This window comes from Odontesthes bonariensis, chromosome 20, assembly GCF_027942865.1.
Source record: "Odontesthes bonariensis isolate fOdoBon6 chromosome 20, fOdoBon6.hap1, whole genome shotgun sequence".
NCBI lineage: Eukaryota > Metazoa > Chordata > Actinopteri > Atheriniformes > Atherinopsidae > Odontesthes > Odontesthes bonariensis.
The window spans coordinates 12,673,938-12,686,647 of NC_134525.1; the positions used below are offsets into that span (position 1 = coordinate 12,673,938).

The 12,710-nt window shown below is 40.8% G+C and overlaps 1 protein-coding gene across 1 annotated transcript; it reads right to left on the minus strand.

The window, feature by feature from the left end:
- Positions 1–268: 268 nt before the first annotated feature.
- On the minus strand, positions 269–12,045 carry cngb3.1 (cyclic nucleotide gated channel subunit beta 3, tandem duplicate 1). The gene is made up of 18 exons (XM_075453080.1): positions 11,953–12,045; positions 11,123–11,258; positions 7,096–7,246; positions 5,534–5,685; positions 5,146–5,445; positions 4,852–5,060; positions 4,691–4,741; positions 3,763–3,849; positions 3,591–3,655; positions 3,217–3,339; positions 2,337–2,478; positions 1,995–2,154; positions 1,765–1,862; positions 1,283–1,366; positions 1,059–1,177; positions 677–829; positions 428–578; positions 269–292 (listed from the first exon to the last, which is right to left on the minus strand). The coding sequence occupies exons 1-18, from the start codon at positions 12,043–12,045 to the stop codon at positions 269–271; spliced, it is 2,298 nt and encodes a 765-aa protein (XP_075309195.1).
- Positions 12,046–12,710: the final 665 nt, after the last annotated feature.

The window sequence follows — 12,710 nt, forward strand, 5'->3', positions numbered from 1 at the left end:
GATTTGTTTTATATGAAAAATGGTGCACGATTTAAAACAAACGCATTTCAAATACAATTTTACTCTGATTTAGCTCTGATCAGGTTAAAATTTCCTTTTTCTTTTGTGGAAAATGATTTAAAAATGGTCCCGTTTCTATTCCGGTCGGAGTTCTTGGATGGTCTCAGAGTTGGAGGGTGTCGGGTCATCTAGGAGCTTATGAGCGTTTCAGCAGCCAAAGAAAACCAGCATATCCAAATGCCTTGGAGGGACGTCAAAGATCCTGCTCTTAATTCTCCTCCTCGGCAGCTTTCTGTAAGACAAAAAGTGACATTAGTGTTCACTTTCATGAAGGTATAAGTAGGTCTGACCCAACTGTGAGTGATAATCGGCGATCTTAACCAAAATGAACCGGCCCGGCTGTGGTGCCGCAGTGGAACCACTTTACCTTGAGTTTCTCGAGGAACCCTCCTTTGCGAAGGTTCATAAATGCTTTTACGAGCTTTGGAGTTGGTGGTTTTGGTCCAAACAGAGCTAAACCTTTCTGTTTTTCCTCCTTGGTTTTGGTTCCTGCTGCAGCTTTGGATTTCATTAGTTGTCTTTGTAATCACAGGAAACACACATACAGATATAAATCTTAGTGGACAACAAATTAAAACTTTAGCGTAACAAAACAGCCGCGCATTAAGTGACTCACCTGCCCTTCCTGGCCAGAACTTTCTGAGACTCTGGGTAGTGGACGAGGATGTCAAACAGGTCTTTCTTCTCCAGAACAAAGAGGTTTGCAAAGCCATGAGCTTTCACGTTAGCTGTGCGCCTGTTTCCTCCGTCTTTGGCAGATTGCAGTAAACTGCAGTTGGGTACAGACACACAAACAAATAATGCCTCTGTTGTGTCCGCATTAAATGACATGGAATACTTTGGATAACGGCACGAAGTTCAACTGAAGCATACTTATTATTTTGCACATCGGTCTACTCGATGATAAAACTATGACTCTAAAGGCTTCATCTGAGCTGGATTGTTCAATTCTGTCAATTTCTGTTCTTGCCGCGTCCTCGCCGACGCAGCAGACGAACCTGATTTCTCCAAACACGCAGCCAGCCTTCAGTGTGACGAACACAATACTGTTGTCAGGTCCTCCCACCACCTGCACCGCTCCACCTTTGATGATGTACATCTCTTTACCGATGTCCCCCTGCGGAGGAGAGCACAGGGCAGCAGCGCCGAGGTCAGTGTTACGCTCAGATCACAAGGCTTTGGCCACGTTGTTCGTTATTTCATGAGGAGTAGCACAGCTCACCTTCTTCACAACAAAGTCTCCAGGCAGATAGATGATGGACTTAAGCCTCAGTAACATGTCGACTAACATCTGCTGGTCACAGCCCTAAAGGAGACGGTGTTTAGTGGACTGGTTACTGACGTGGAGCTGTGTTTCTCAGGACATGTGACTCCGAGTGTCCATCAGGTTTTACAAAATTCAAATTAAGTGATTTAGTAATAAAGTGAACACAAAAACCTTAATGAATGTCAGTAAATATGTCCCATCACATTGCCTTCAAACCTCTTTTGACCCTCTTCTAATTGCATTTATATTTTTTTCCATCTTAAATGAGGTCTAACCTTTTCGACAGTGTACCTTTGCATGTTTTTTACTTTTTAGTAATATGGAAATCAGGGGAACATTTGTTTCAGCTTAGCGTTCATTTTCAATTTAATGTCATTTTTAATTTCTTTGAAGCAAGCCTTTGCTTTGAGCTGAGGACAAATTACAGGCTGAAGCACCTGAAACAGTGCAATCTTCTGGAATGTGGACAAGTTGATGTCCACAGCGATGGCGACTCTCATCACCAGAGGCATCTTGTCCAGGAGCTCAGACTCGTCTAAACAGAAGGGAATCATGCATTAATAATCTGTTTTAATGTCGGTTAGTCGGTATAAGTCAGCTTCATAACCACAGTCTGCGATCTTACTTGTTGGTGATAACACACAGAGTAGCAAGAACAATTTGTTACCCAACATTCCCTGAGCAGTCCAGGTGTAGTTGTACCAAGTCCGAACCCTGTTCTGGACCAGCTTGGGGATCGTATAAGTGTTCATGTATTCAACACAGCCGTCCATCGATGCCCGGAAGTATGCCTGAGCTGCTGTGGCTGCTCCTATGACATCTCTCATCTGAAAGAGGTAAACGTACATCAAGAGTTTCGGGGAGTAAAGTAATGTTTGTGAGGAAAAACGGTTGAATTGGAAGGAATTATCAAAACTGTGGAACGCTACAAATTCAACCCCAAAACAATGGCTGAAAGCTGAAACGGATTTACTGCTTTTAGGTATGAAAAAGGCATTAAAATGTCTACCTGTCCAATTAGACTGGAGAACACAAAGACACCAATGAAAAAGTTGGTCATCTGAAAGATGATCTCGAAGACGGTGACGGGTTCTGGGAGGCCCCCGATGTTGATTAAACTGCGAACTGCAAAGTAGTAACAACGCAGGTACCTTTTGGAGGGTAGAAGAAAGACACTTTAGCTTTTGTTAAAGACCACATTTAATCAAGCACCTTAGTAAAGCCCAGTGTTCTGTATATTATGTTTGTCACCGTTTGGGGCCAAAGCCTTTAAACACCGTCAGGGAAGGGCTTACCATACAGAAAGAAAACAAAATAATAGGAAAACTACTGGAGTGGAGCTATAAAGCCAAAAACAAGAAGTGTAGTTGTTTAATCCAAGAGATTCACTTACCATCTAACATATGTATAATAAATAATCACACCGTAGATTAACAGTTTGTGTTGTTAGCTTATGCGCTTCGCATTTGGTTACACCTGGGCTGCAGATGAAGATCTGATTACATTTTAGGACCACAGTCATACTGTTTCTCGCCACCATAACTGTTGAGGCGTGTTCAGATGGTTTCAGTATAAGAGATGAGATGTGGTCGTTATTATTAAAACTTAAAACTTAAAACTTCCATAGTGTAAAATACATACGCAAGGAATTGTTTGATTGTTACTCAGAATTTCAAAGTTCAAATAAACTTTAACCTAAGATATAGCTAACATTTTTTTATGTTTTATTTTTTAAAGTAGTGGTTTTAGACGCACACAAACGGAAACACACAAGGCATTCAGCACCATGGACAGCGACTCAGCGCAGGACTGGCTGGGTTCCAGCCCCCACGGGGATCTCTCCAGGAGGAAACCTGCCAAACAGCGTTTTAAAAGTAAAATGAACTTACGCTGTGCCTTTTCCATCGTACACCCATGTAGTTGTTGCAAGACCCTGGTGTACTGAGGCAACATAGAATGCACAGGCGTTGAGATGGAGCACATAGAGCAGGTAGCCTGTGGTGCGGGCCACTCTGCGTCAGGCGGAAAGTGACGCAAAGGAAAGAAAGTAGACAGGATTAAATGAGACTGAGGTTATCTTTAGGTGGAATGAGATATTTCTTTAGAATCAAGCTATTAGGACTGGATATAACGTACCCACATATATCCAAACAGGGTAAATATACGGATAGATGTTATTTAACACATCTCATACTGTTATTTTTTCTGTTTTAATGCAGCCTCTGTGTTTATATGCTTCTCTCATTGTTCTGTGAGCGTTTACCTCCAGATGTAAGCTTTGGCCATGATACTCTCAAGTCGGTCACTGAACTCAAAGAAGGACTCAAACTACAACAGAAATGGAGACGCAGACACAGTGGGGAGCTGAGCAGGAAATGTAAAGTCTAGTAGAAAATAAACGGCTTTGGTAAGAAATGATCAACTGCCCCACCTACCCTGATGAAGCGGTTGAATCGGTAAATGGAGGAGAATTCAAACTGCAGGCTGAGAAGGTCAAATGGGAGGATGCTGATCATATCAGTCTACAGGGAGGGAAAGAGAAAAATAAAATCACCTGATAGGGTGAAATAGGCTGCATTTGCTCCTCTTATGGTAACGGTGAGTGGAGAGGTATTACTATTGTTTGCTTTAGTAAAGGTATTCAGATTCGTATTCTAAAAGATTGCTGTGATAATAAATAATGCGAGAAAGATAGAAAAATTGTGCTTGCCTTAACTGGATCATTTGACCTCTTCAGCTTTTCTTTAAAAGAAAACCATCTCAGAGGTCGACTCATATGAAACTGTGAGCCATAAGCTTTTTCAAAATGGGGTCTAACTGGAGATTCTGTGTCATCTGTTGGTCTCCTTCGCCAGGCCTCTTTATACAAACTAACATTATTTAAATTAAATGCTACTGAATGTGACTGAAATGAATGGGACTAATCTACTGTAGATTAGAATGTGATAATAATGAGTTGTACTTAACTGGTTTGAATTAAGTTATGATGAATTGGACTGAATTAATCTGAACTGAATTTGATTTGGATTTAACTTTAACTTACTTTTACTACATTAGGCAAAAGAAGATGGATGGATGGATGGATTATTTATTTTATCTGGTAAGTAAGTGCCTTGAAATATTTTTTGTAATGAATGGGTGCTAGATAGATCAACTAAATTGAAACCTGTGGAATTACTGGTTTGGTAATTGTAATTACAGTGAAAAGAAAAACATTTCCTTCTGAAATCTAAACAATTGAGTTCAAGTGTAAAAAAAAAGTATGAAAATAAAGCATATGTTCCTTTACAAAAAAAAAAAAGCCATATTTGAGGAAATATACTTGGCTGCTTTTCACAGCTGGACATAGACTTACATTCTCACCTTAAATCTCTGTGATTTCCGATAATGCACCTTTGTCATAGTTCTATTTTTCTGTAAGCAGAAGAGATTTTACTTGTTACATAGTGCTAAAGTTCAGTTGGATCAACACAGAAGCAAATCCCTCACGGTGAAGCTTCGCAATCATTTTCTTTGTGACTTACAACAATGTCTCCAGCTTTGACAAACTGCAGTCGAGGTTGCCAAACCAGGATGTCGATTGCATTCACAATGTCGGAAAGAATGTCAAAAAAGATCCAGTATTTGTTGGCAGATGGGTTGTGGAATGGGAAGGCCACCCGGGCGGTGCAAAACCAAACGTTGTAGTTGAACGCCATGGCTACAACGGTCAGCCAGGCAATGTACCGGCGGTCTGAAGAGAGAAAGAAAAACTGAAATATTTACAGTTGGGTTTGGGTGTGTTACACTAAACAATAAATTAGACTAGACTGGTCTACCTGTGAAAGGATCTATGGTGTCTCCCAGGACAGTATCCATCTTCTCCTCGATTGGACGGAAGAGGATGTCAAAGCAGGAGCAGCTGAAGTCTGAGAGGATCTTTCCCTTCTTCATGGCCTCCTCCGCCAGCCTCTCCTCCTCTGCTTTCTTCTCCGCCTCCAGCCTTTTCTCCTCATCTTTTTTCTTCTTCTCCTCTGCCTTTTTGGCTGCTTCCTCTGCCTTCCTTTTGTCTTCCTCCTCTTTTGCTATTCGTTCCTCTTCCTTCATTCTGATGTAGTCCTCCTTTTTCAGAATAGGTGCTAAACAGGCAAAGACAGAGATGGTTGGTGCCAAGCTTGTGTTTCTGCCTGTATGAAAGCTACTGTGGTTGTAGTTGTCCAAACTTACTGACAGGTGGCGTGATTTCTGGAGAGGTGGCATAAGGGTCTATGGCTTTCTCTTTGAGCATCTCTGTTCGCTCTCTTAACCTCTTCATAACACTTCTAAGGGTATCATCTGCATAGCGGGAGTAGACAACAGGTGGTGGAGGGGGTTCCTCTCTTAAAGGATATGGGTGAAGAAGCATAAGTCAATAATTAGATTTAGTGATGAAATGAATGATAAACTAGGTGGATTTTTGAGAAAGGAAAAGTTTTTTTTGCTAGTTATTTTTGTCATTATGGAGTTGGAGGAAAAACACATGATATATAATCATAGTAGCACATCACATATTAAAATGGATTGTTTTCATTCTCCCTTTCCATCTGAATGTCTTGAAGGTTTTAGGTCAATAGTTGCAATGCAGATTTCTCATTTGTCACATCTGCATTGTCTTCACAGAATTCCCCAAGTCTTTGAAATCAACTGGAGTTCACATGTGAATGTTATCCCTGATCATTCTCAGTCACAAACACCTCTAAGCTCCCAATCTTCTTACCTACTTAAGGAGTCACATGTTGCAGGTCACAGAGTGATCACTGCTGTTGTTTCTGCAGCACACACAATGCAGACATCTCTGATTGTTTGGATACCTGAGTAGGGCGGGTGTGGGGACATGTCCATGTGTGAAATCAGCGTATTGTTCACACGGTGATGTTGCAAAACCGATGTAGTTCACTAATTTGGGGAAGCATTAGGGGTTCTTGAAATGGACAAAGCTCAAGCAGGGTTTAGATGTTCTTAGTTGAGTTTATTTTTATAGCTGTTGATCACATGATCGAGTTGGTTGGCCGGCAGACGCTTGTCTGTCTAGTATTTTAAGTCCAACAGGAGCTTAGCTCTGCAATTTTTAGCTACTTTCGGTGGTGTATGCCATTGGGACTTAACTTTTAACCCATACCCATGCTGTCCTTCGTGCCAGTCTTATGTAGCCAGTGGCAGGATTTCTACATGGTTTATTACTTACGTAATTTACTGATGATTAACTCAATTGAGGGGCTTTGGCCTACCATAATTCTCTTTCTTCAACTTGAAACCATTTTCGTGATGCATGCTTGAATGTACCTCACTTTAGTCAGGACGGTGGCTTTACCTGTTACTAATCCTCATCTCCCAACATTCTATTTTTGTAGAGCCTCAGGATGCTGGATCCAGGGAGAAATTCAGTAATTATTTCAGCTGAGCTGCTTGCTTGGATCTTATTCAAACCACTGACCTGAATTCTCAGCTACTGTCTTACCCTTTTGAAGTATTTGGTTGTGGCTTAGTTCCTTGTTTTCTAATCATGATTCCCAATTAAGCTGTCGGCAATTCAGCCATCTAAACACTAAACATTCTTAATCCTCATCATCTCCTGTCTTTTGTCACCATGCAGCCATACTTATCTAGTCCAAGTTACATTCTGATGGCCTCGCAGTAGATCCCAGTGAGGTGGATTAACTTCTTGATGCTGAGATTGACCGCAACCTATTCCAACTTGCACTGTGTAAGATGGGGAAGTACATATTATACTGTATATTATTCATTCTTACCCTTCCCCACCATCTGTATTGGCAGGAGCATCAGCAGCTGGAGCAGGAGCAGCTGCAGGTACAGCTGTAGCAGGTGCAGCTGGAGCTGGAGCAGGAGCAGCTGGAGCAGGAGCAGGAGCAGGTGCTGCAGGTACAGCTGGAGCAGCTGGAGCTGGAATAAACATGTTGAAACATTCTTTAGTCTATTTATAAAAAAAGTGAATGCCCAAGACATAACAACAGACCACTAACCCCTTCTTCATGCTGTAAACTGTCAAAGCTTGCCCCCCTCTGTCCGAGAAAGCTCCTGTCTTCAGCAGTTACTAATCCAGTAATCCATTCATCTTTCATACGTATTCATGTTTTTGCCAAGAAAAAACTCTCATGGCTTTAAAAATAGCTTTAATGTGACTGTATACCTTTATCCTTGTTTGGTGAATGGGGATCAACATGTTAATCTGGCCCCACCCACATCTCAACCCACCAACAGATGATACTGGCCTTCCCTATAAACTTTGTCTTGTCTTTCACACGCTATTCTATGCTATGGCCATTTCCGTGTAAAAGACAGCGATTCTCAAGAAAAGTAGGCTGAATTATACAATTATGGAAGTATCAGAATGATAAGTATTCACTCGCCATCACTTATTACTAATATTGTTATTACAATATTAGAAATGTACCTAGTGGCTAAGCCCCGCCATCAGCTGCCAGTTGGCCTAGCCACTAACAGATGCTAGTCACTGCCTAGCAGATGCAGCTGCTAGCAACTACGGTGGCATCTAGCAGACTAAAACTGAAAGTTGAGACATAACTCTTCTGATATTTATGCACATTAAAGGGATAGTTCGCCTCTTTTGACATGAAGCTGTATGACATCCCATATTAGCAATATCATTTATGAACAGTGACTTACCCCCTGCTGCGTCCTGTGAGCCGAGTTCCGGCCTCGTTTTGGTGTTGACGAAGGTAGTCCGGCTAGTTGGCTGGGGTCCCGAAAATAAAGCGTCTTGCTTCTCAAAACAATATGCGTTCAAAAGAGTTATACATTTGCATCACAAAATCGTACCTCCAGAAAAAGTCAGACCTCGCAATCGCTTGTTGCTATTTCTCTCTACGCTATATATCATCTAGGGACGATTTTGTGATGCAAATGTATTACTCTTTTGAATGCATATTGTTTTGAGAAGCAAGACGCTTTATTTTCGGGACCCTAGCAAACTAGCCGGACTACCTTCGTCAACACCAAAACGAGGCTGGAACTCGGCTCACAGGACGCAGCGGGGGGTAAGAAAATGTTCATAGATGATATTGCTAGTATGGGATGTCATACAGCTTCATGTCAAAAGAGGCGAACTATCCCTTTAACTGTAAAGCCATTGTGCAGGTAGTTAGGACTGGTTCTTCAAATATTCTACGTAGCTTATACGTCTCACCTCACTTTATAGATTATAGGCTTTTCCTGCAGATTTAAAGCTGAAATCTCAAGATGTAACATTGATGGCGGATTTTGCTCATGTTGTGTCTAGCAACACATAGAAAGCATCTTATGGGCATGTCAACAAAGTTAAAACTTGATTCTTAGCAGAAGGGGACTTTAAAGGCCCCCCATTCCGATAAGTATGACAGGTCAACTGTTCGCTAATACCCCAGAGTTGAACTGTGCACATTTGCATCAGATTTTAACCCTCCTTAAGAGGTTGTAAAATCTAAAATGTTTTCCTGCAATGTTGTTCCCATTCCTAAAATGACTGGCAACCCATTTACTTTTACTTCAGTAATCCTAGATTGATGAGGCTGAACTTGTTCCATTATTCCGTTATTATTATTAGCTATTCCCTTCAAAGCAACCAGAACCTTTTTTTGTGTTACTGTGTGACTTTGGTTCGTATTCAACATCTTCAAAAATCAAACTACTGTGTGTGGAGAGACTACATATGTGTTTTCATTATAGGAGGAAAAAAAAAAGGGGACCATCTGTCTCCAAGGTCTGAGTGCTTTAATAACTTCAGTCACTCATGTCACTTCAATATTTTACTTCTCTTCAACTGCTTTTTTTTTTAAATGAAAACATTCTCCCTTTTGACCTCTCGTCTCCCAATTTAGATCCATATTTTAGCCATTGGCATCTACAAGGAAATACAAAAGCTATGTCTTGGTATCCTTCAGCGAGCGGGAGGCAATTTGACCTTCATGACGGGGGTTGGCAGAGGTGCTTCTGTTGAAACTACTTAATTCGTCATATTTCATTTCTCAACTGTGTACTATCACTGATAGTTGATAAGATAACCAACTGAGTTTAAGTTTGCTAGTAAGCACATTGCTGGCACTTGACTATTAGCTGTAAATAAGTTATGAATCAGTAGAAATGTCTCCACCCTTTCTGATTGACCCTCAGTGTGTTGACAGCATGGACATGTTTAAACAATACATTAAAATTGAATGGCACTGTTAACCCCATTCTTGTTGTGGGGAACCCAGGTGGTAGTTAAGCGAAGAGTTTATGAGGGAAAAAACATTTCCTCTGAGATAATTTTTACATGTAAATATGACTCGAATCACAGCACAGCTTTTCTCTTTAATTTATGTCTTTCGGAGGGTCTTGAGTGATACTGTTGCATGCAGTTTTAGTTGTCTGTGGTACAGTGACCATTTCACACTTGATCCATTTTCTGACAACAAAAATGGCGAGTAAATGAATGAATGAATAGATAAAATGTAAATGTAAAAAATGTAAATCATGACATCTTCATTGGATTTGTGGCTGTATTAAGATACAGTTTGTGAGCACACCTAGCTGAAAGATAATTGACCTTATCAATTTGCCATGAAAACATGTTGCTATTTTATGTTTTTGGAAGCCAGATCTAGCAACAAAACCCACAATTCATGCGTGAGTACTTCACTTTTCTTTCATGCATGAATGCAATGTTTACATCCCGTATGGGCCTATTTTATGTTTCTTCTTTTAACTTTTAGGACACAAGCAGTAACATCAAAGTAGGCTGGGCTAACAGATGGGTCTCACACATTCTCTTTCAGCTGACAGACTGGATTTGACCTTGCCAGGAAACAGTTTTTCTCCACTCGTTTCACCTTGGAGATAACTATTTTAGCCTGTAGTAGGTCCTATTGCAAGCTTTTCCCTGCATTTAATTGGTTGGGTTACACGGTTACATATGAACCAAAGGTACTTGGTTAAGTTTAAGAAGAAAAAAACTGGTTAAGGTTAGAACATAAAGGACCTGGCTAGATGGTAGATACGTGATTTGGTTTTATAAGGGTACATATGCAATAAAAACACACTTTCAGTGCTTATGAGCAGATAATAGAGTGATAGATAGACAACTAGGTTCTAGGCTCCAGAACATAGATTTGAAGTGGACACTTTGTGTCTGGTATGCCATGTTATTAGGTAAAAATCTATTCTTGTACAATGCTATGACAAATTTAGCATGTCCTAGTCAGTGTAAGTGCAGTATTTCTGCTAGCATGTGATTAAAACAACCCAGACATCTGCAACAGAGCTTCTCTTGGTCTGCTTTGTGAATGGCTACATCTTTGCCTTTCATGCCTTTAAAAGTAGTAGACTGAGCCTTCTGTGTTTCAAATTACAGGAGTACAGGATGACTCTTGTGTTCTCTCTGGTTGCCAACATCAGCAAGCTAAGCCCGTGGTTTAAAGCTACTGTAGCGAGGAAATGTTGGTGGACTGTGAGATGGCAGTTTAAGAGAACACCAAACTCTCTCAAACAAGCTTGACAGGGGGCATTAAGCAAGGCTTTTACATCGTGACAAAGTCAAGTAAAGGATGAAAAGCGAAACAACATAACAGATATCGAATGCCATTATGGTGCAGTGTTTTAGTTAGTAACTCTTTCTTATGGCTTTCCTAATTTGTAGACCTTTTGTAGAATAAAAACAAACAATTACTTTATATGATTATAAATAATCATATCAATGTATGTGCCCTCTGGTGTGTCAAATCATGTAAGAGCATGTAACAATAACACTTTGTTAAAGAAAACATCATTAAATAGACATCTCACCTGCTTCTGGGTCCTCTTTCTTCTCTTCTTTCTTTTCCTCTTCTTTTTCCTCCTCATCTTTTGTTTCCACTTCTTTCTCTTCAGCTTCCTTCTTCGGCTCCTCTACTTTTTCGTCCTTCTTGTCAGGTGGCGTCTCCTGGAAATGAACAACGCACGTAAAAGGCAGTAAATGGGGTTATGCAGTAAGGCTGAGCATTCATTCTTTCATGATCACGGTACAGTATGAATTCTTGTTCTACGGCCAAAACCCCCCTCTGTGTTTTGAGGACACGGAGATGTTCTAATTCTAATTAGCTCATCCCTAAGGTTGATTGGCTGTTTTTGCCAATCTTAAAGAAAATAGCTCACGGCATTCAAAAGATTTGAACTAAAATGGGTGGGACGGATGGAAAACTTGAAAATGTAGACCCTCCAGCCATCCCTTTAGCCAGCATTGAGGCATAAACCAACAAAAAATCCTCCTACACATGACCAGACTCTCTGCTGAGGAAAATAACTGCTCCTCTCCATAACAGTGCCAAGCTGCTTCAGAGGATTTTACTCATCAGTCATCTGTTATTGTGTACCTTAACATAGTCTGTATGAGCTATGTGGCAAGCTTGTAGCAGACATGAATTTGAATAAATTACTATTAGGTTTACATGGTGCAGAAGCTTTAAGGAAAAGTCAACACAAATGAACAATTGCGCTGTAGTCCTATATGATTGGCAGCAAGAGAATTGTAAGATTTGATCTTTAAAAAAAGCGTTTTAGAACAGCCGTGGTTGAGGTTTGCTAGCAGCCTTTTATGCAGTTACATGCGAAGAAAATCAAGAGTGATCAGGCCTTACCTTAGCTGGTGGAGCTGAAGTAGAGGGTGGAGCAGCTGCTTGAACTGATGGGGCCTCAGGAGCCCCCATCAGTCTTTTCAACCTGCTGAACATGTTGGGGTTCTGTGTGGTTTACAGCGAGCAGGTCTGACCATCCATTCCTCGTCCCGTAGTTCAATAAAATCCACTGGAAAATCCTCGTCTCACACCTAAACAACAGACTGAGGCTTTTAAATTTCTTAGAATCATTCAATCCCTCTGGGCACTCCCCTTTCTCCAGGGACCAACATCAGATCACCGAGCACATGCGCCAATCACTGTCAGGCTGGATAATGGTTTGTTTTTTGGCTGTCTGGCTAGAATGGCTTAGATCAAGAAGACTCAAGCTCCACTACCTTTTTAACAGGCGGTGGCAAAAACATATTTGTAATTAATACAAAATAGATTCACACGAAGGATCCCTTCAAACTAAAGGAAAGATGTTGAAAGTGAAGGGAAGCTGGGTAAACTGTCAGTATTACACGTTGTTTACCTAATCTACCATTTAATCTCTTAGGAATAATTTACAGCATCTTTCAGAGAACCAGTTTTACCTTTATGTTTAAAACAATGAAATTCATTTTTACACATACTGCATCACGAGATACTACATGAAATACATTGGGAACTAAAAGTAGTTGCTGTAGTATTTGACCGTGCCCGTGTTCAGACAGTCGCTCTGCCTGCTCACCAACGGAGAGACCACTTAGTTAATCAGCCTTGTCTCTGTGTGGCTAACA

What these genes read in the sequence shown, in the direction of transcription:
- cngb3.1 (XM_075453080.1), bottom strand. Translation starts at nt 12,045, where the DNA reads ATGTTCAGCAGGTTGAAAAGACTGATGGGGGCTCCTGAGGCCCCATCA. An exon ending in CACCATAGATCCTTTCACAG is followed by an intron (nt 5,061 to 5,145) that starts GTAGACCAGTCT and finishes TTCTCTCTTCAG; the next exon opens with ACCGCCGGTACATTGCCTGG. An exon ending in GACTGCTCAGGGAATGTTGG is followed by an intron (nt 1,863 to 1,994) that starts GTAACAAATTGT and finishes CCTTCTGTTTAG; the next exon opens with ACGAGTCTGAGCTCCTGGAC.